We start from the raw sequence: 20,310 nt of genomic DNA, 5'->3' as shown, positions 1-20,310 counted from the left end.
TATGCAACTACTGTGATTAGAATAATTAGAGTATAGTAATTACCATAATAGATCTTAACCAGTGATCTCAGTGCTTACAATCTATTATGGTATACAGTCCCTGACAAGTCTTGTCGCTTATCTATTTTTATCTAACCTGACAATCAATTGGTGTTAGAAATAGCTCATATGAAAAGCTAAAACTCTACCAAATTATGTTTAATGCATTGAAATTAATTAGTTTCAATGAAAAAAGATTTAGCATTTAATCAAGACAGAAAGGTAAAAATTTGGCAAGACAAAAGTTGTTGCCTATACAGAAATTGAACAAATTGACTACATTTCCAAAAAAATTAAGTAGTGGTGCTGTGAGATCCAAATGTAATATCTTGTTTGACTTCCACAAGCTTGAATTTATTTTATGAAGTCATCAGGAATAGACAAGAAAGCAGTCTTGCATGCCTCCCAGAGTTCATCAATATCCATTGATTTCGTCTTCCATGCTTCCTCTTTCATCCTACCCCACACATGCTCAATGATGTTCATGTCTGGTGACTGGGCTGGCCAATCCTGGAACATCTTGACCTTCACCTTGAGAAACTTTGATGTGGAGATGGAAGTATGTGATGGAGCACCATCCTTCTGCAGAATTTGGCCTCTTTTATGTTTGGGAATATAAAAGGTAGCTAAGATTTCTTGGTATTTCAGACTATTGATGTTTCCTTCCACCCTGCAGATCTCTTGCACACTCCATACTGGATGTAACCCCAGACCACCAAACTTCACCGTTTTCTAGGTGAATCTCGGATCCATGCGGGCTCCAGTAGGTCTCCTGCAATATATCAACAGAAGATTCATCTGAAAAATCCACCTTCTGACACTTTTCCAGCATCCATCCTTTTAGCAGGCTGTGGGCCTTGGCAAATGCCACACGTTTTTTCAATTGTCTTTTGTTTAGTACTGCTTCTGGGCACTGATTCAACCATGGAGGCCATTTCGAGACAGAATCCGACAAACTGTTCTGGTTGACACAGGGACTTCAGGTGACCAGGTCTCATGGAGCTCTGCTGCATTGGAAAATGGGCTGGTCTTGGATATTTGAGCCCACCAATGGTCCTCTCAAGCAGTCGTCTTGCGGGGTCTGCCTGACCTGGTCTTGTCAAAAACGTCTCCACAGTCTCTTCAAATCTTTTTTTTTTTTTTTTTAAATCTTCTGTTCTTGACGCTGAGACACATTGAAGGTATCTACCACATCAGCAGTGGATCTGGTCTTCAGCCTCTTGATAATCAACACTTTAGTCTCAGGGTGAATCTGCATGTTTGCAGAGGTCTAGTTGCAGTTGATGTGAAGGTCTAGTGTTCTGGGCGTCTTTTTATACACACCTGAGACCTCGTTGATCCATTATTAGTCACAGGTGAAGCTCATGACAAGGCGACAACACATATGTCTTTGCAAAAATTGGCTCAATGGCTTTACCGAGCTTTGAATATTAGAATACTTTTTGACAGTTTCGTTTTGCACTGAAACATTATTACAAAAACTGTTGGGAATAAAATGAGCCGTTTCTTGTAAAAATATATTTACAAATATATTTCAGTGGCACTTGAGGCCTATTTGTACACAAGTGACAACACTTTTGTCAGGGACTGTAGACATTGCTCTATTACTTTCCTTGAACTGAAATTGAAATGCACGCTTCAAAATGTTTTAATTTCTCATATCTAATCTCCTCTTTCATCGTATTACCGCTGGTAGTACAGCATGTACGTGGATCAGAAGTAGGGGATCAGTGTTTGTGTAACCCGGTGCAAAGTAAGGCCACTAGATTAGTGTGTGTTTAATGCAGAAGGAGGCGCAGACGGTTCTGAACCTCACTTCCTCCCGCCACTGACTGGCAGTCATTCTTCGTTCAAGTCAGGAAGCCGGATTAAAGACGTCAGAGATCCTTCATCACACAGAGGCCTCCACACTCACTCCTGTCCCGCTCTGCACAACCACCCCTCCTAGAAGATCTTCTGCCAGCGACATTCTGGAGTCAGTGATGCCATTATGTTGACCGGCTGCCTGCTGGGTGTTGGTGGGTGAAGCACCGGCGGAGTTGTTATTAATGAGACCGCCACCAGTGTGGCTTGTGCCGTTACAGAGATTTCCTGCTGTTGTGGAGGTGCTGTTGGGAATGTTGACACTGGTGGAGCTGCTGGTGATGGTTTGAGCTGCAGGTCGAGATGGAGGGGTGAAGGAGAATACCCGCTCCACTCCTCCACCCACCGCTCTTGCACCAGGGGTTCCTGGCTGGCCCTCTGCAGAGGGAGGGGACTCCAAGGACAGATGTGAGAGAAGAGGTCTTCTGGCCAGTAGACCATGGCTGGGCTTTGTTTTGGACGGGTTACTGAGCTCGGGTATAGGGTCTGGGAAGGAAAACATCGGATAAGATGGGTGCTCCCCATCTCCACCCAGCCAAGGAAATGCAGAGGAAGGAGGTGGTGGCAGAAATCCAGGCGTGTCAGGAGGCAGCATCTGGGAACCTGCTGTGGGATGTGTGAGAGAGGTGGAGCTGTGTGCCCAGTCCCCCTGTGTGCGACGTATCAGACGCGGTCGTGGCACGGGTGGTGGCACAGAATGGATGGGCGTCTGAGGGCAGCTGTAGAAACCAGGCCGTTCCTGCATGGGTATGGAGGAGAAGGCGTAGTCCATATCCTTGTCTTGCAGGTGTGCGTGGCGGCTGTGCTCTGGGTGAGAAGGGGCGTCGGGGTGCAGGTAGAGGGGAAAGCGGCTGAAGGGAGCGCGAGGCCGTCGGCGGAGCAGCGAGACGCGAGAGCCTGGGGATGAGCGGGAGAAGCTGGGAGATTGCACCCCCAACAGCCGACTGAGATTCCCCAGCAGAGGCGTTGAGTGGTTGGCCTCCTCATGTTCTTTTATCTGCTCCAGGTTAGACTGGAACTCCATTTCCTCTTTTGGCACACTGTCAGAAAGAAAACTTCAGTCACTTTTTTAGGTAGAATCACATGTAATAGAGTACTACTCAATATAAAGCGGGCAGTGGTGGCCTAGTGGTTAAGGAAGCGGCCCCGTAATCAGAAGGTTGCTGGTTCGAATCCCGATCTGCCAAGGTACCACTGGTATTATTGAGCAAAGCACCGTCCCCACACACTGCTCCCCGGGCGCCTGTCATGGCTGCCCACTGCTCACTCAGGGTGATGGGTTAAATGCAGAGGACAAATTTCACTGTGTGCACTCTGTTGCTGTGTATCACGTGTGACAATCACTTCACTTTCAATAACGGTGTGTAGCTTGCAGACACACACCTGACGTCCAGGGCGGAGCCCATGAATGAAGGTTTGCGGTGTTCAGCACTGGCTGCTGTGTACGGGGGCTGAGGTTCAGACTCATTCCAGTACTTGTCTCGCTCAACCAGTGGAACACTGTCATACATCTCATCTACTGACAGCAGAGACACCTGAGGAGGAGCACAGGGTATTACACATACACTGTTCACACATAACATTAGGATGGGTGACATGACTAACACTGATGGCCTCATTATAGTGCCATCTGACTGGGTGTGATATGAGTGAACATTTTATTAGGTAGTAGCCTAGTGGGTAACACACTCGCCTATGAACCAGAAGACCCGGGTTCGAATCCCACTTACTACCATTGTGTCCCTGAGCAAGACACTTAACCCTAAGTTGCTCCAGGGGGGGGACTGTCCCTGTAACTACTGATTGTAAGTCGCTCTGGATAAGGGCATCTGATAAATGTAAATGTAAAATTATGGACGTTGATATGTTGGACCCATGCCTCAATGGGTCAGAGCTGTTTTGGTGGGTGGTCATAATGTTACATTACAGGGACATTTATGAAATGCTAGGTCCTCATTCAATAAGCCCCAAAATTGTATCAAATTCTACATTTTGTATTGTGTAGAAAAAAATATTATTTATGTAATTATTCCATTAAAAAGAAAATATGGTCAACCTGTAAATTTCTGTCCACCAGCCAGTTGGTTTCAAAGTCATCATCATCTTCTCCGAAGGGATTTATTAGTTGCTCGGCCACCTGAAGGTAAAAAAAAAAATGAAGAAGTGAAACATGGATGAAGGTATTGTGCAGTAGTGTGCTACCAGCCGTCCATATCGTCTATACCCCCCTGTGCAGTCGCAACTCCGTACATCTCACCTTTAACCAGCCGACATAGAAAAAGAACTGCAGTAAGGTGAACACAGGCAGGTAGAAATCCAAGTTGTGGCCTGCATATCCCTGACTGGGGTCCAGAAATTGTCGGCCAATCAGGCAGGCGAGAAAGAAACTATATACAGCCACCGTCACCACCTACAAAAGCAGAGCTTTTCAGATTATTTGTCCAGGCAATCAACCAATGCTAGAAAATATACCCGTAATGCAAACGGCCGTGTTATAAAACTAGAACGGGCAGTCGAACCTGTGTGTAAACGAGAGGCAGGCTGATCCAGTCATAGCTGTACAGCTTCATGCATTGGCTGCGCACAGTATTCAGCTCCTAAAATGTAACAGTGGCAACCCATTCAGATCAGATCTGAACTGTTATACTTTTAACGTTTTCAAAAATGTGCACGTAATACAGAAACGCCTACAGCGAGGAGAGCGGTGAGTGCTACGTCGTTGTTGATGCGTCCCTCTGTCCTCGCCCGCAAGGCCAGGTTAACAAACCACGTGCAGGGAACCCAGAACTTGTTATGGGGAGAGGGCAAATCCTCAAGCTGCCTCAGCTCCTCTGCAGTCATTAGGCCTGGGGCAAAAGGATAAGCACTTGAGATGAGTTGAGAGTCATAAAAGGACGATATCAATCCAGTGTTGCAACGCCATACCGGCCTGAACCAGGTGTTCCATGGTGGGGAATCGCTTGTAGACGGCTGTGCTGACAGAGCGGTAGATCAGCACACCCGACAGGTTTGCGTAGCGCATCAGAGTGCGACGGGTGAGTCGACCCCCTTCGTCCTCCCCTCGCACATGACCACCGACCAATGCTGCCAACCTGTCAGGCCAGGGCACACTCTCGAACTGCCCCCACCAGCGAGACACCACCAGAGTCACGTAGAAGCCTGCCGCACACACAGCGAAATACAAAATCGCAAAACATATTAGGGAATGGGACATACTAATTTACAAATGTGCAAATGCCACAGGATGCACACACACACACACATATACAGAGAATTCACAGTCGCCAATTCTCCCAGTGTACATGCCTCTCACGGCAGGAGAAAAACTCCGGAGGGAACCCGTGCCGACACGGGGAAAGCATGCAAACTAGACGCAAGGTCAGAGCCAGGATCCAAACACACAAACTCAAATTTTGACATCATAATGAGGTTATATTGACCCTAAAGTTTTACAAAAACACCAAGTCTATCAAATGTTTAAATGAAATTAGATGCACAGTGAAAGAATGTCAGTAATGTCTCAGACTGAATCACAATGACTTACATTTACATTTACAGCATTTATCAGACGCCCTTATCCAGAGCGACTTACAATCAGTAGTTACAGGGACAGTCCCCCCCTGGAGCAACTTAGGGTTAAGTGTCTTGCTCAGGGACACAATGGTAGTAAGTGGGATTTGAACCTGGGTCTTCTGGTTCATAGGCGAGTGTGTTACTCACTAGGCTACTACCACCAATGACTTAACAATACTGACAGAAGCATGGCCACCTCAAAGTAATATCCATATTGATGTGTCCCTATCCATGTGTAATATTCTGGATAGGGACACATTTACATTTATCAGACGCCCTTATCCAGAGCGACTTACAATCAGTAGTTACAGGGACAGTCCCCCCTGGAGCAACTTAGGGTTAAGTGTCTTGCTCAGGGACACGATGGTAGTAAGTGGGATTTGAACCTGGGTCTTCTGGTTCATAGGCGAGTGTGTTACCCACTAGGCCACTACCACCCTATACATTATTATGTGACATCAATACTCACCTAGGACAAAAGACACTGGGATGAGATTAGCGTATTGGTCACAGTAGATGGCCAACTTCTCAAAAAGCCTCCTCTGCTCTTCATTTAACAAGAACCTGGAGGGACAAATGGCGTTCATGATCATGGGTTCCTTGCGGAGGATTATAATTTGCTTTCTTGCTGTGGCGCATAAAACCCGCTTACCTGTACGTGACACTGAGAGCACAGTAGAGTCCAGTGAAGATGAGAAGTTCCCGGTAAAGCAGCTTGTAAATGCTCCCCCTCCAGCGCAGCAGCAACTGGGAGAAGGTGCCCAGGCCTGCGTTGGCCACCGTGCGCGAGTAGGTCACTGTCATGGCTGCCTCCTGCCGGCAAAGAGGGCCACGTGCAAAGACTTCTACAGATGCCGGTGACGACTGCAGACTCCTAACTCACCAAACAAATCACCCCAGTCCTTCACCAAACACGCAAATATGCAGAAAGAAATGGAAACTCTAGATTCGTGAGGGGCATATCACCTAAGACCTCATCATATCACATAAAATCATTTTACCATCATTACTTACTTCCCAAATGTCTCGTTATAAAAAAAAAAACAGATTCTGTGCAGTACTCACTGTGCTTTCTGCAGTCTGTGGTGGCAGCCTTCACAGAGAAATGGAGGATGGAGGAGAGGTGGGGAGAAAAGTAGAGGAAAAGGTGCCCACACCTCTGGTCACTTGACACACTAATCTGTTTCAACAACAAAAGTGCATTGTGGGGCCTTCACACGCCAACAGATTAATCTTCGCAAATCACCCTGAAGCCAGAAAAAAAAAAAAACAAGCGTGTGCAAAAAAGAAAATAATAATCACTGGATCCTATTATATAATTCTAGAAATGTTATTGCTTGTTGTTTTGCACTGAAAGAGTGAGCTGAACCCTGGTTGCATTTTTTTTGTTTGTTGCCAGGTTATGGGGGCATAAAGCGTTTGGAAGGCGCGCCCCCTGGCGGATAGAATGCGGAACACTGACCCGGGATCAGCGCCTCAAATTAGAGCACGAACTTCGGCCCACAACTTTATTCGACAGGAAAAAAGATCTCCTCGCACAGAAAACATGATTGGCGGTCGGGGTCTGCAGGCTGTCGACAGACCATGCGCCGACGAGCCGCGTCTCCCGCAAAAAAGGTGAGAAGCTGCCATAATGTAGACGATGACTTTCTGCAAAGGTGTAAAATGGGACTTAAAGCGACAAAGCCTTTAAACCCTTTGTGTTTTTCAAATGTTACTGGTAAAACATTATTACTTACTGAAAATTATATGGAATTACAAGTGTTATATATGGTTTATTCTTACTATTATGCCCAAAAGAGACATGAAACTGTGCTTGTCCCTTTCTGTTCAAATGATCAACTATCATGTGTATGTGGGAGAGGAGACGCAGCCAGGAAAGGGGAAGGAGGTAAATCTGGGAGTAAGGAGATCAGAACATTGACGCACAGCTTCTGCAGGCGGTCTTTCCAGGCCATGGATGCATTTGAAGGGATCCACAGTGTACAGATCGGCCCTCCCTCACCCGTGGCCTCCACATCTGGCCTGGGGTATGAGCTTCTGGTGACCGGCACCTCTGGGATTGCGGTGTACTCCTCGCCCGCCTTTTTTGGGAAGCCTGTTATCACAGGCTGGCAAGCCTCAAGTTACAACACTGCAGAGGAAGAAAGGTGTCCTGTTGGAAGGTAAAGACCACACAGGGTGCGACACAATTGATAATATAATATAAAAAAACCCGTGCTGTGTCAGTAAAATCAGGTAATTTCATGATGTAAATACATTTTTGAAAGGTCTCTTGAATATGCCGTGAATAAGTTAGATGATCAAATTTCACTTTCATACATAATATTCCACAATCTGTGTTTTTGGAAGCGAAATGGGAAAAAAAGGGAAAAGTACAGCAGCTACTTTTCCCACTTGTAGAATAGAGAAGTGCGGGTTTCGGGATGATCCCGTTGAAAGTGGCGCGGTCGGTCACGTGCTGCCGGCCACGTGACGTGTGACGTCAGCAGAGAGTCTCCGCTCCGGACGGACGGACGCAGGGACGGAGGGACGCTCGCCGGTTATAGCGCCTGGCCGGCGACGTCACGTGGTCCGACACGGTCACTCTGCTGCTTGGTTGCGACCCTATAAAAATCAGCACTTTTTTCCTTTTTGTAACGTCCGCGCAGCGTAAGTGAGGAAAACAAGGGCGTGTTGGCGCGGCCGGATGCTGCTGCGGCGTGAAGTGAGTCTCAGGCTGGCTGAGGGCGGGGGACTGAACGAATTCCAACGTTGTTTTCCAACTTTCTCTCAGATTAATGGGGACTCTGAGAGTGCCCTCCTTTCGTGGGCTTCTTTTTGTACAGTAAAAAAATTCAGCAACTGCAGTGCGGTTCTTATCTTGCAGGCTGATAGACCTGGACCCGGACCCAGGACCCAGCGGGCGGAGTGAAGGAGGCAGGCGGACGGAGACCATGCCCCAGGGGGACGATGGCGCTTGCGCTCGGGAGCACATCAACGTGTCCCGCCTGAGGAGCTCCTCACTGGAGATCAGGGAGAAAGGCACCGAGTTCCTGCGAGAGCAGCTGGATGCTGCACAGAAGGTGACCGACACCCAGTTTCTGTAACATTTGGAAGGATCCGCTGGACATAAAGAATCCTGTCCCGTCCCCCCGCAGGAGCTGAAGCTGAAGGACGAGGAGTGCGAGCGTCTCGCGCACATCAGGGACCAGCTTGAGAGGGAACTGGAGGAGCTGACTGCCAGTCTGTTTGAGGTGAGCAGGTCCAGGCAGAGCAAAATGCATCACGCTCCTCGGTTTATGCCCTCGAGTGTCCGACGATGTGTAGATGCATTCAGTCGGCACGATCGCGCGATGGAACATCATTCCACATAAAGAGTCATGAGTATGCTGTGTATCACATGTGACAATCACTTCACTTCGAGTGCTGCAAGCACAATGAAGCTCGATCTCACAAGCAGTTGTCCTGAAATTATATGCATATCTGAATATTTAACATTATAGAACAAATCTCTAGACTCGGGACTATGAAGTAACACGCAGCTTATGTAATAAACAAGAAAAATAGAAGGCAAAAAAATGAGGATTTGCGCCTCCAAATCAGGGAGCTTTTTGCTGTGACGGCAGCATTTCATGCTCTCGTCTTCTCTCCACCACCTTAAGTTGGACAACGTGGACGGTTTCCAACAGTCCTGAAGGTTTACGCTGAAAACTTCCTTATCATTCACTCATGTTAGAGAGCATCTTCCTACAAACAATAAAAATATGTTTCACTTGATTCTTCAAATGGCATCTTAGCCTCCATAACCACCACAGAGGAGGTGAATGCAAACTTTTTAATCTATCTTTCATTCATTAGTACGTATGTGCGGTTGTTTTAAACGATGCCTTTGCCCGTACCTTTACTGTAGCTGAAGATTATGTGCAAGCTGACTGTAGCGCTGCTGCTGTATGCTGATGGACATATTTTTGCAAAATGAATTAAATGACAAATGGGGAGAAGCAAACAAAAGAACACATACACACACAAAAAAAACTATTAACTTACAGGTTGGTCACCTAATATTACATGGAGTCGGATATTAAATAAATCTCCATTATTCAGGGGTGGCCACGAACTGCAGAGTTTGGAAATATTTTATTACTTGTCAATGTCCTAAATCACGATGAGTAAGATTTAGCTGGTTGGAGTTACAGCACTGATCATGAAAGTTCTGCACATATCAGCTGTCCTCTATATGGAGTTTGACAAATGTTTCATTCGTTCCTTTTTTTCTTTGAGTGCTTTGACACATTATTGTTTGTTACCACAGGAAGCTCACAAGATGGTGCGTGAAGCAAATGTAAAGCAGGCAGCTGCTGAAAAACAGCTGAAGGAGGCTCAGGGAAAGGTCTTTGTTATTTATCTCTCCTCGTTGCATTTAGAATGTTATTATAAAAACACGTGCATGACATTATACTGTTCTCGCAGGAACGAGAATCCGTTTTCTGCTGGTAACACGCCATTGTCTGTTTCGATTGCCCAGATTGACGTTCTGCAGGCGGAGGTCACCGCGTTGAAGACTCTGGTGTTGACCTCCACTCCGTCCTCACCCAACCGCCAGCTCCACCCACAGCTGCTCTCTCCGGGGTCCAGAGGGGCAGCCATGCGCCATGGGGGACACACCCGCAGCAGGTGTACCAGCAGTACCCTGACACTGTCCTCTGGCCCAAGCGATCCTTCGTTACAGTCACCAGCGGAGGGCAAAGAGGACAGAGAGGTACAGCATGTACATACTCACTAACTCACTAACTAACTAACTAACTAACTAACTAACTCTGGCAAATGTTCTTTCTCTTCTTTTTCCTCTTTCCATCCCATCTAATACCCTCCTTACATTGTGTTTTGCTTTGACTTGTTCTTTCACCCGTCTCCTCCATCTACCTGTCCTGCTTTAGTCTGCAGTACCTGCCCTTCTCTCTATGATTCTCTGTCTGGTTCCTGGACACTCGGTCAGTTTGAGCAGTGAACCCTATGGTCAGGAGACGGGGGAGGTGCCAGGGGTTCACGGTGGCCAGGTAACCCCTTCCCTGTCTGTCAGAGGAACCATAGACCTGCCTTTGACATGTGTAGTTAGGGACTTTGGACGACCTAGGGTTAGTTGTGTTTGCAGTCCTCATGCCTGAGGGACATATCCTCTCACCCCATCTCTCTCAGCTGGACTCGGTTCTGTTTGCCGAGTTCCTGTTATGGAAGGAAGCCCCGAGTCTGGACCGATCCTCTGCCTTCATGAGTCGTGTCTACAGGGAGGACATTGGACCCTGTCTGTCTTTCACACGTACAGAGGTACCGTTCTACATAAATCCGCTCCTCAGACCCTGATCGTAACTTTATTAAAGCATTCCGTGTGGCTGCTTGTCCCCCTTCTCCTCTCTGTGTAGTTGTCTCACTTGGTCCAGAGTGCGGTGGAGAATAACTCCTTGACCATTGAACCAGTGGCCATGACCGCTCTACCCATGGTGAAGGCCTCAGCCATTGAGTGTGGAGGACCTAAGTAAGTACAAGTGGGCACAAAAATATTTTGCCACTTTGACGCCTCCCACACAATTCATTAGCGCTCGGTTCCATTCAGTCCGAGTTCATTACTCTTAATAGGTGTGGTCTGAGAGGAAACTCGATTTCACTTCCTTTTCGGATCGCTTTCCAGCAGGGTTGCCCAATTCTCGCCCCCTGAAAGGCCTCGGTCATGAGATTTTTAATGCTTAGCCGGACAAAAAAAATTGCAAGCTCCCGTCTGCAGTGACCGGCGCCATCACATGAATAATTAATTCGCAATGGTTTGTCTTGTAGGGAAAGTGATTTTGAAATTGTCTTTTTTCAGCGGCTGGAGGGGAACAGTAGAGACGTAAGTGATTTCTAGGATCCGGACATTCGCTGATCTCTGCTCACTAATAACCGTACAGGGGCATTGCACACAGAAATCTCATTCCCCTCATTAACGTCGGAATGGAAGGCGGAGAGGCCAGAGTGATGCCAGATCTCTGGACCGGTGTTTTAAAGCATGCTGTCTCTCCTGCACGATTGTTCAGAAATGTCATGTTTTTTCAAATGGTTGGTACCATCGCTAACTGGGTGGAGTGGGGGTCTGCATGCTATTCACTGTGTCTGTACACGTCATCAGCTAAATGCCTGTCCGTTTGCCTGTTTAACCTCTGACCTCTGATGTCGTGCGTTTACAGATGCTACTGCTGCAGTGTATTTCAGTGACGGCGCTCTTCTGTTTTGACGCTCACTTTTTGAATCGGCTTCTTGTGCTTGCCAGTTTGGAGAAAAGAAAAGTCCTAATGGCCATGTTTTGAACACCTTCCATTTCCCTTCACTCACAGGAAGTGCGCGCTGAGCGGATTGTCCCGCCCTTGCAAGCACCGCATCAAGCTGGGTGATAAAGAGACCTATTACTACATCTCTCCATCAAGCCGAGCACGGGTACTATACTGTCCACGTACTGTGGTGTGTGTGTGTTCTGCGCTCTGCAGGGTGTATAAATGAACATGGATGTGTTCTTACAGATCACGGCAGTGTGCAATTTCTTCACCTACATCAGGTACATTCAGCAGGGCCTGGTCAGGCAGGATGGTATGTTTTTTTATATGTATAATATTTCCTACCATGAGCATGAAAGTTTATTTTACTGACAGCTTTTTTCCCTCCCTGTAGTGGAACAGATGTTTTGGGAAGTCATACGTTTGCGAAGAGAGATGACTGTGGCAAAACTGGGCTTCTTTCTCATCGATGATAGCTAGGAGAAAAGAAAGGGGTCGCAACACAAACACACACACAGAAGAAATGTTCTTGTGATGTAATGTTCCACATTGAATTTCTCAAAGCCAGCAGGCATGTGAACATTATGAAATTTAAATCAGGGTGGGGACCAACAGGGTGTTGTTCGTCACCAAAATGCTTCAGCTCTGTTACTACCCCCCCTATGTGTAGCTTGTTACAAAAGTGTGTAATAGTTTAAAGTTGTACATATATTTGTAACCAAGTACTCTTACAGCTGGTTCACAGCTAAAATTCAGTAATCATATTTTTCTATGCAGCATTAAAAACACCACAGGACACACCGCTCACTGGTGTATCAGGTTTATTGGCACCTTAATGAGGCTTTCAGTGTCCTTGACATTGGGTAATTAAGGTAATATTAGGAAAATATAGAGCTTTGCATCTTAAATATGCCAGAACATATGTCTTACCGTTGTTGTTATTATTATTACCGTCAATCTCTTGATTATTAACATGCAGATGTAAACACTAGCTGTTGCACATTACCAACCTGTGTTACACACCGATACACTAGAGCTTTAGGGGTACTGAGTTGTGTTTACATGGCAATAAATCTTAGTCCCCGCCGCTTCATATGGACAATCAGAGACATCAGATGAATCTGTTACTGTTAAACAAGATGGTAGAAAGATCTGATGAATAGAAGAATGCTTGAACACGTTCTGCTTTTGGGTGTATGATCTGTAACTAAAGTGCCTGTTTTGTTTACTACAATCCAACTGTTATGTCATAGACTGACTAATTATAAACATGTGGATTGCAGTTTCGATGTTTTGTTGTTAAGGGCTGAAAGAGTTAAATGCTTTGGATAGCAGCATACGTAATGCGTCGCTGGGTTACATTACAGCTTTGGTCACGTAGAAATGTTCCTCCACACCCATGGCTGTCAAACTGGTTTGCGGAACTTCACACAGAAGTCACTCTACGCTTAACATTTTTCATGTGTTGTTCATATCATTTGTGACCAAATTTTTTCATGGCCGGTTTACAGTGATAATGCAGTAATCATATTTTTGAGCTTTTAAGACACCACACACTGATCACTGGTGTATTTGATTTGTTTTGCTCTGTGACACAGAAACATACCACTTAGGCGTTTATTAAATCGTATGCCAGAGAGCAAACCAGTTTCAATTTGGTGTTTTATTTCAGATTTCAAATGTTCTGGACATTGATGTGGTCTGTTTTAAAAGTCATAGAAACAGTATTACGAGACTGACAACACAACTGGGGACAGAACTGTGACAATGTGACAATTTTATAACAATGTGTATTTTAACACCCAAACGAGTAAAAACCTTAGCTCATTACGCAAGAGGACTCATCATGGCCTGTACATTTATCCTGTTAAAGTCTAAAGCAAATAATAAATAGAAAGATAAAACTTCACGTTAAAATACACTGAATATTTGTATTACTTTTTTTTTTAAATAAACACAAAACCTTTACTGAAATCCAAAAGTAGCAAGACATTGTGAATAATAATTGTCAACTGGGTAAATCACTCTTTTTTCTGACAGCATACAGTATTCACAGCTTCCATTTTCTGGAGGAAAACCCTGATGGATTAAAATATTAAGGTTAAAATTTTTACTTAAAAAGCATTATTTCACCAATACAGTTTTATGACATTAATATTAGTAAGAAACGCTTGTCTATTTGTACAACGCTCTTGCATTCCTTGAAATCCAGAGAGGAGCAGGTTATTGAAGATCAAAATATAAATCCTCTCCGTGCTATGTTTTAGAGCAGGGCTCACCAACCCTGATCTTGGTAGGCACCAGCCCCACACAGCTTAGATGTTTCCATGTTGCACCACACCTCATTCAACTCAAGAAGTGGGTGATAATGAGTAAAGAGGTTCAATCGGGTGGGCTAAATGAAGGTAAACTCAAAAAGCACCCTCCAGGACCAGCGTTGGTGACCCCTGTTTTAGACTAATCCTTGTTTTGTAAAGCTTATATTGGTTTTAGATTAAGTGCCTGAGGAACCTGACACAATGAACCTACAATTTTGGTTTCTACAGCAAATAATCACAAACTTACACTTATTCATATATTCTGTTATTGCTCATCTCTTCATGAGGAAGACTGTTTCATGTTATGAAGAAATGAAACTAAATACGAAGCAGGAAGCGCACAAACCTGCGGTAACATGCCGTTATTAGAAACATCACAGCGACCCCTCCTAACACTGTCATCACTGCAGCAACCAGTGATGGTACAGACAGGGATGTAGAAAGTGGCTCTGTAAAGACATAAGATATTCAGATCAACACCTTTGTTTAAAAAATCACTGGAGAATGGATATGGTTCAGGATAAATAATATTATGCACTGTCTGTATTTGTATATATTTGCATATTGGTTCACTTGAATACTTGCAATATTTGCAAAATTGTGGTCTATAGCAGTCACAAAAGCATTTCACTGCATATCATAACGTGTATGACTGTGTACGTGACAAATAAAAAGGTGAATTTGAAGATTCTAATAGGTTCAGATGCAGTTCATCTCATTGAAGTTCATCTCGAGCACCAGTTGGAAACTAGAGGGGAAGATTGGATCTGAGAAAAAACCTCTCTCTGCACATAGTTAGGGTATGAAATAGTTTATTTCTGGTTTCAGAACTAGACAGGACTATGCCTACTATTTCCCCAACGGGACAAATGGCCTCTTGTTTGAACTTATAGAGGACATGTCCTATGTCCCTGACTATAACATTGCTGATATTAGTTGAAAATGTTGCAGATCAGGTTCTGTTATTTTGCTTGTATTGCCATCCATTGTCAGACCAATTTCTGATGTCATGTTATTTAAGAGGCTTTTATGGAGGCTTAAGCCCTATGTTATGGTGGTTACCTGTGCAGGTGAAGGAGCCGGGTGTGTTGTGGCATTCCAAATTTTGAGGGCACACAGAAGGCTGGAGAACACACTCATCTATGTCTAAAATATATAAGGAAGTATGTAATGAAGTCACTGAATGAACATTATTTTAAACATTTAAGGTTATTCTCTACCTTGGCACGTAGGGGGTGTTGAACTCCAATGCTGGGTATTAGGGTCACATTTGATTTGAGAGGGTCCGAGCAGGAGAAAACCCACTGGACACTGATATAAGACAGTAGAGTCACAGAGCATTGAGAAACCGAAGCTCATCCGTGGAATGGAGCCGCACACAGGATCTGAGCGAAAAAACAAAAAACATAAAGCTACAAAAGCAGCCAGAAAATTAGTTTGAATGATTAAACAAAAAGACAGGAAGTTGGTTACCTGATTCTGGCTCTTTCCATGCGCTGAGCTGTAGCTGTGGGATCAGAGAGTGTGTGCAGGGCAGCAGGTCATCAGTGTGGAGGGTGCGGGTGAAGGGGTCAGAGGGCACCAGCTGGATATGTGTGTTGTCACAGATGATGCGTGAGAGGGAGACCTGCTTGAGGGCCGTCCTCTGAGAGGCGCTGAAGACCGACTCCTTCTGCCACCAAAACCTAAGAGCAGAACACAGAGTGTTTTGGCTTTTGGTTTTGAATAGCATTCAGAACTTAGCTCAGATTTTAGCTATTTTTTCTTACCTGTCTCCATCTCTTAGTGCCCTGAACTGTTTGGCCAGCAAGCAGGCAAGGAGGGGTCCAACACGCCCCCCTGGCAAAGGTGGCTCAGAGATGCCCCCCACCCACACGTCAATATTACTGGGAGTGCCATACAGGACCAGGAGTTTCTGGGCTAGAGTTGGATTTCCCAGAATCCCTGCCAAGTCTGACTCTGTGCCAGGTTCCGAGAGACCACACAGCCTCCGCCAGGCATTGTAACCTGCAGAGAGACAACAAGTAATAAATAGCCAATCAAGTCTGTGTGTGTGTGTGTGTGTGTGTGTGTGCTGCATTTGGTCACCAGGCAGGCCGTGGTCTCTGCCACGCTGGAGGTTAAGGGCTCCCAGGTCTAGAGGGAGCCCCCCCTGTGCCTGGAACAGCCTCTCAGTTAGCTCCTCCACCATCATCTGATCAGCCATCTGAAGCTTTGCTGGAGAAAGCAACAAACCACGGAGCACTGGGTCAATACCGCCTGAGAGCCAGAAAAAAAAAAATTATTCGATTATTATTGACTTCATGCAAAATGTATTTAAATGAAAGTATTTACTATTTCAAAAAGAAAAGTCTATCTATTCAATTGTAGCTGTCAGTATCATATTCTGAGCCATAGACCCAGGTTCAAATCCCACCAACTACCATTGTGTCCATGAGCAAGACACTTAACCCTAAGTTGCTTTAGCAAGTTGCTAATAACAATCAGTAAATACTGATTGTAAGTCGCTCTGGATAAGGGCGCCTGATAAATGCTGTAAATGTAAATGTAACTTTAAGCAGGTTTACGCATGTCTTCAGGATTTATAGAAATAAATGGATACAAACAAGACAGGTCTGCTTGCTAGGTATCAGTATTTTGGAGAACTACCCACCCAGCCCATTTTCCCCAGAGTGTCATTATTTCAGTCACCCAGAAGACAAACATTATGCAGGAACAATGATTGACTGCATAATGCTGCCTACTTCCTTATTCTGGACAATTTAAATGCCTAAATATGCCTAAATAATGGCTAAATATTGGGCCAAAACTGAGCCAAACATGTAATTGCTGGAACCTTTTACAAATTCCAAATCACCCAGTCTGGCAACACTGTGTGCAAAGTTTTGTCTCTTCTCTTCATTCCAATCATCTCCAATCATCTTATTTGCTCATATTTCCACTTGGACATATCCCCATCAGAGGTGTTCATTCAAACTTTTGATGCCTTCAGTAAGAATCTACCAATGTAAATGGTCATGAAAATAAAGAAAGCACATTGAATGAGAAGGTGTGTCCAAACATTTGGCCTGTACTGTATATTAGATTGAAAGCTGTCCCCATAAATGGCCATTTGAAGAACAACAGAACTGACAATCAAACCCTGACTGGTGATTTGAAGGCCATTTTCTTTTTCTTTTGACAGATCTGCGTGTGTCTCACCCTCCTTGACGATCCTCCAAGAGGCAAAAAGTGAGTGGTGCAGGGGCAGGGTGGGGTGCTGTGGGCTGGCTTGGTATCTGGGTCCCAGCCGGGTCACCACGGGCTGCACCGTGACGTGAGCAAACCGGAACGCGGCTGTAGAGAATACATTTGAGATGCTGGGGTCAGTCTGGGGCGTGTAGCCTTGGTATGGAGGTACGAGCTTTGTGTAGGCCCTCTCTCCCAGCACACGGGGCAGGTAGTGATCCCACGTCAGGATCTGAGAAAAGACAGACAGTTCGTTTTACCCTGGTGACAATCAGTTTCACCCTCAGAGAACTACAGTAGACGATGAATCTGCCTGGTGAATGGCTGCCATGATTTTGCGGGCCTCCTGGTAGAGGGTATCTGGGCTCCAGTGAGGATTCAGCTGCTGCAGCTCCTGGGTGAGGCGGTTGTGCTCCCTCAGGAACAGCGTGTGGAGGGCGATCATTCCAAGGTGCTCATTTACCCGCGAGTCTCCTACAGGAAACAAACTAGCTTAACTATCAGTGTGTAATTCAACAGGGCTCCATAATCTCCAGTGACACGTTGTTTGCATACCGGCCAGGAAACAGGAAGTCATGTTTTCCTGCGTTGCGGATTCTGTCAAGTTGACCCGAGTGCGAGGGCCGCAGGGATCTGGCTGACTTGGCTTTCTGGGGAGGAAGGGCATGTAGGCCAGTCCCTGGTCTGCGTACAGCTGATTGACAGCCAGCAGGCCGAGAGGGGACGAGAGGTTTCGAAGGGCGGAGGCCTGGGAGTCGGTGCTGCCATACACCATGCTGGCATCAACAAATGAGGTGATGGCGTTCAGCTGCTCACGCTGCCACCGCGTCACCACACCGCCAACGCAGCTGGGAGCGGAACGGAAGAAAGGCATGCAGGTCTGGATACCCGTTCGGGGGTCGGAAAGAGGAATCTGAAGGACGAAGGACAAATGAAGGTGATGTAGTTATTTGAAATTTAGGGTCACATTTTCAATGTGCAATATTTGACATATTATATGGGAGACTGTTAGATAATGCCTAATGTCTTTTTGTTTTGTGGATAGATACAGGAAAGGACTGCTTGCGGACTGCAACGGGGAAAATCATTTCTTAACCAATTGCAGAAGATCCTATATTTTTCTTGTTGTAAAATCAGCACTGGGAAAATATGGCCCTTGGTTCAAAATTAGCCCGTAGGGATTTTTGCTGTGTGTGTGTGTGTGTTATGAAGACCTGTATAGGAAAGCATGGAGTATCCCGGCTGCAGGTACGGGTGCAGTCCGCTCCTGTCCTGAAGGCTGCAGTGCTGGGGCTCTGAGGGGTCAGCGAAAGGTCATGGTCGATCCACTGGCCCCATTCCACCAGCAGGTGTGACAGAGATGTGTCCAGAGAGATGTTATTATTGTGAGTGTACAGCACACTCTGCGACACACAGCGCACCTGCGTACAGGTTTAAACACACGGCATAACAATCACACCTCATGTCAAAACGTGCGGTGGTCATGTCATAAAACATAACTAGTGGTTAGTTAATGGACTCTTACTGGAGGTAAGGTAAAATTGTGGTAGGTGTGCTGAAGGTCCCAGCCACGAGGGGAACCATGACTGTCTTCGTATTCCGAGGGGAGCCAACGTGTATAAGGCGTGTTGGCTGCCCCCAACCGAGGCTGCTGTCTAAAGAAGAAAGGGAGATCTTTCTGTTCGCACATTCAATTTAAAGAGTATGTAAGCTTTAACATGAAGAATTTATTATAATATTATAATAATACATGCCTATTGTTGCAGTGTCCAGAGATGGTCCGGTAACGGTTAGACAGGCAGTTTGTCTCACAGGCAGAGTGCTGCATCTCAGAAGAGCAGCCAGTAGCCTGCAGAAGATTCTTCACGTCCTCCGGGCTCAGCAGTTCTAAATCAAACAGTGAAAATCTGCCTGTTCACCGAAAGCTGTGTGCACAGCCTCCTTCCGTTAGCAGTTTTTGCCTTTGTGGGCTTTTAGGGCGTCCTTACCGGTAAGGTTTGGCTGGGCCATGGTGTGCGTGTACACCATCTCTCTGATCAGCTCCACCGTGTTGTCTAGCACCTCCGCGGCTCTGATGTGGCCTCGTGTCCGAGGTCCGGTCTGCTTAAACTGAGCCAGCAGGTCGCTGGGTCTGACCGAGCCTTCAGAGAGAGATATCTTCACTCTGCGAACGATGCAGCCAACATATTCACATGAAGAAGACTTAACATCAACTACATTCAAAAATGTATCAGCTTCTAGAATATTCCAAACGATTATTACAAAACAGGACCATTCGTGTCAAAATGTCACCATCAAAGAAAGCTAAAGAGATTGACCTGTCATTCGTGTGTGCATAAGCAGCATCTGTCAGCTCTGTGGCTCTCCTCAGAGCTTCCTGTATAAATGTAGAACCCAAGTAGACCGCTGCTACAAGAAAGCAAACAGCCCAATTCACAGCATTAAAAACCAGCCCGGTAGCGGCATTATTTAATTTCAGGCACAGAACCCAGAGTTACTCAACGTTTACCTGTGGAATTGAGGGTCATTGCCAGAAGAGGAGAAGACAGCATCAAAAGGACAGAAAGACGACACAGTGCCACCTGAAAGGAGAGTTCAGCCCTTTCATTCTGTCCTGTAGACCTGCGTATCTAAAGAGCAGGTGTAGATATAGTCCTTACCATAGATGCAGAGTCCATCAGTTTCACAGTTTCTTCGTCTCCTGAACACCAGGGTTTCTCTCGGCGCTCACAGCATGTTGGGTGAGCTTACTTTTAGAATGACCGCCTCTGGAAATTGTTCTGGAATTATTATTGTTATTTATATGGAATTCTGGTGAGGCAGTGGGTCTTGCGCTCACTTGAGTCGCCACTTGTCTTTTATACGTGGGCTGGCAACTGAAATATGTGCAGAATCTGCTTATCTTCACCTCTGGTGACAAGCAGTGAACATCAAACGCAGTTCTCCCTGTCTCTCTCCCTCTCTCTCTTGGCCTTATTACCTTTCATTTGAAATTAAATTTTTAC

At 45.7% G+C, this 20,310-nt stretch overlaps 3 protein-coding genes across 13 annotated transcripts; 1 reads left to right on the top strand and 2 right to left on the bottom strand.

Moving 5' to 3' along the window:
* Positions 1–1,528: 1,528 nt before the first annotated feature.
* best1 (bestrophin 1) lies at positions 1,529–6,578 on the bottom strand. 4 transcript variants are annotated; one of them, XM_028958500.1, is made up of 10 exons: positions 6,541–6,578; positions 6,128–6,377; positions 5,945–6,039; positions 4,828–5,061; positions 4,594–4,748; positions 4,422–4,499; positions 4,160–4,312; positions 3,959–4,039; positions 3,286–3,437; positions 1,529–2,942 (listed from the first exon to the last, which is right to left on the bottom strand). In XM_028958500.1, the coding sequence occupies exons 2-10, from the start codon at positions 6,277–6,279 to the stop codon at positions 1,931–1,933; spliced, it is 2,112 nt and encodes a 703-aa protein (XP_028814333.1). In that variant the 5' UTR covers positions 6,280–6,377; positions 6,541–6,578; the 3' UTR covers positions 1,529–1,930. The 4 variants fall into 4 exon arrangements, with proteins under 4 accessions (XP_028814333.1, XP_028814337.1, XP_028814334.1 ...); XM_028958504.1 differs by having other exon boundaries at positions 6,128–6,288; positions 6,541–6,562; XM_028958501.1 differs by having other exon boundaries at positions 6,128–6,349; positions 6,541–6,559.
* A 364-nt stretch (positions 6,579–6,942) lies between these two features.
* On the top strand, positions 6,943–12,557 carry rab3il1 (RAB3A interacting protein (rabin3)-like 1). Of its 8 annotated transcripts, none has more exons than XM_028958564.1 (13): positions 6,943–7,092; positions 7,416–7,640; positions 8,345–8,540; positions 8,616–8,711; positions 9,770–9,847; positions 9,983–10,216; positions 10,395–10,514; positions 10,654–10,782; positions 10,878–10,990; positions 11,318–11,341; positions 11,823–11,922; positions 12,006–12,072; positions 12,154–12,557. In XM_028958564.1, the coding sequence occupies exons 1-13, from the start codon at positions 7,022–7,024 to the stop codon at positions 12,237–12,239; spliced, it is 1,539 nt and encodes a 512-aa protein (XP_028814397.1). In that variant the 5' UTR covers positions 6,943–7,021; the 3' UTR covers positions 12,240–12,557. The 8 variants fall into 8 exon arrangements, with proteins under 8 accessions (XP_028814397.1, XP_028814398.1, XP_028814393.1 ...); XM_028958565.1 differs by having other exon boundaries at positions 6,961–7,092; positions 7,340–7,640; XM_028958566.1 differs by having other exon boundaries at positions 6,987–7,092; positions 7,343–7,640.
* On the bottom strand, positions 12,431–20,248 carry epx (eosinophil peroxidase). Its single transcript, XM_028958568.1, has 17 exons — positions 19,966–20,248; positions 19,815–19,887; positions 19,624–19,714; positions 19,294–19,469; positions 19,060–19,192; positions 18,831–18,960; positions 18,520–18,726; positions 17,861–18,218; positions 17,619–17,779; positions 17,279–17,537; positions 16,166–16,336; positions 15,847–16,084; positions 15,551–15,762; positions 15,298–15,462; positions 15,140–15,223; positions 14,424–14,526; positions 12,431–13,838 (listed from the first exon to the last, which is right to left on the bottom strand). The coding sequence occupies exons 1-17, from the start codon at positions 19,981–19,983 to the stop codon at positions 13,781–13,783; spliced, it is 2,637 nt and encodes an 878-aa protein (XP_028814401.1). The 5' UTR covers positions 19,984–20,248; the 3' UTR covers positions 12,431–13,780.
* Positions 20,249–20,310: the final 62 nt, after the last annotated feature.

The sequence above is a fragment of the Denticeps clupeoides genome, chromosome 17, assembly GCF_900700375.1.
Source record: "Denticeps clupeoides chromosome 17, fDenClu1.1, whole genome shotgun sequence".
Taxonomy (NCBI): Eukaryota; Metazoa; Chordata; class Actinopteri; order Clupeiformes; family Denticipitidae; genus Denticeps; species Denticeps clupeoides.
The sequence above is the reverse complement of the archived record's forward strand: the minus strand, read 5'-3'. Positions and strand labels throughout refer to the sequence as shown.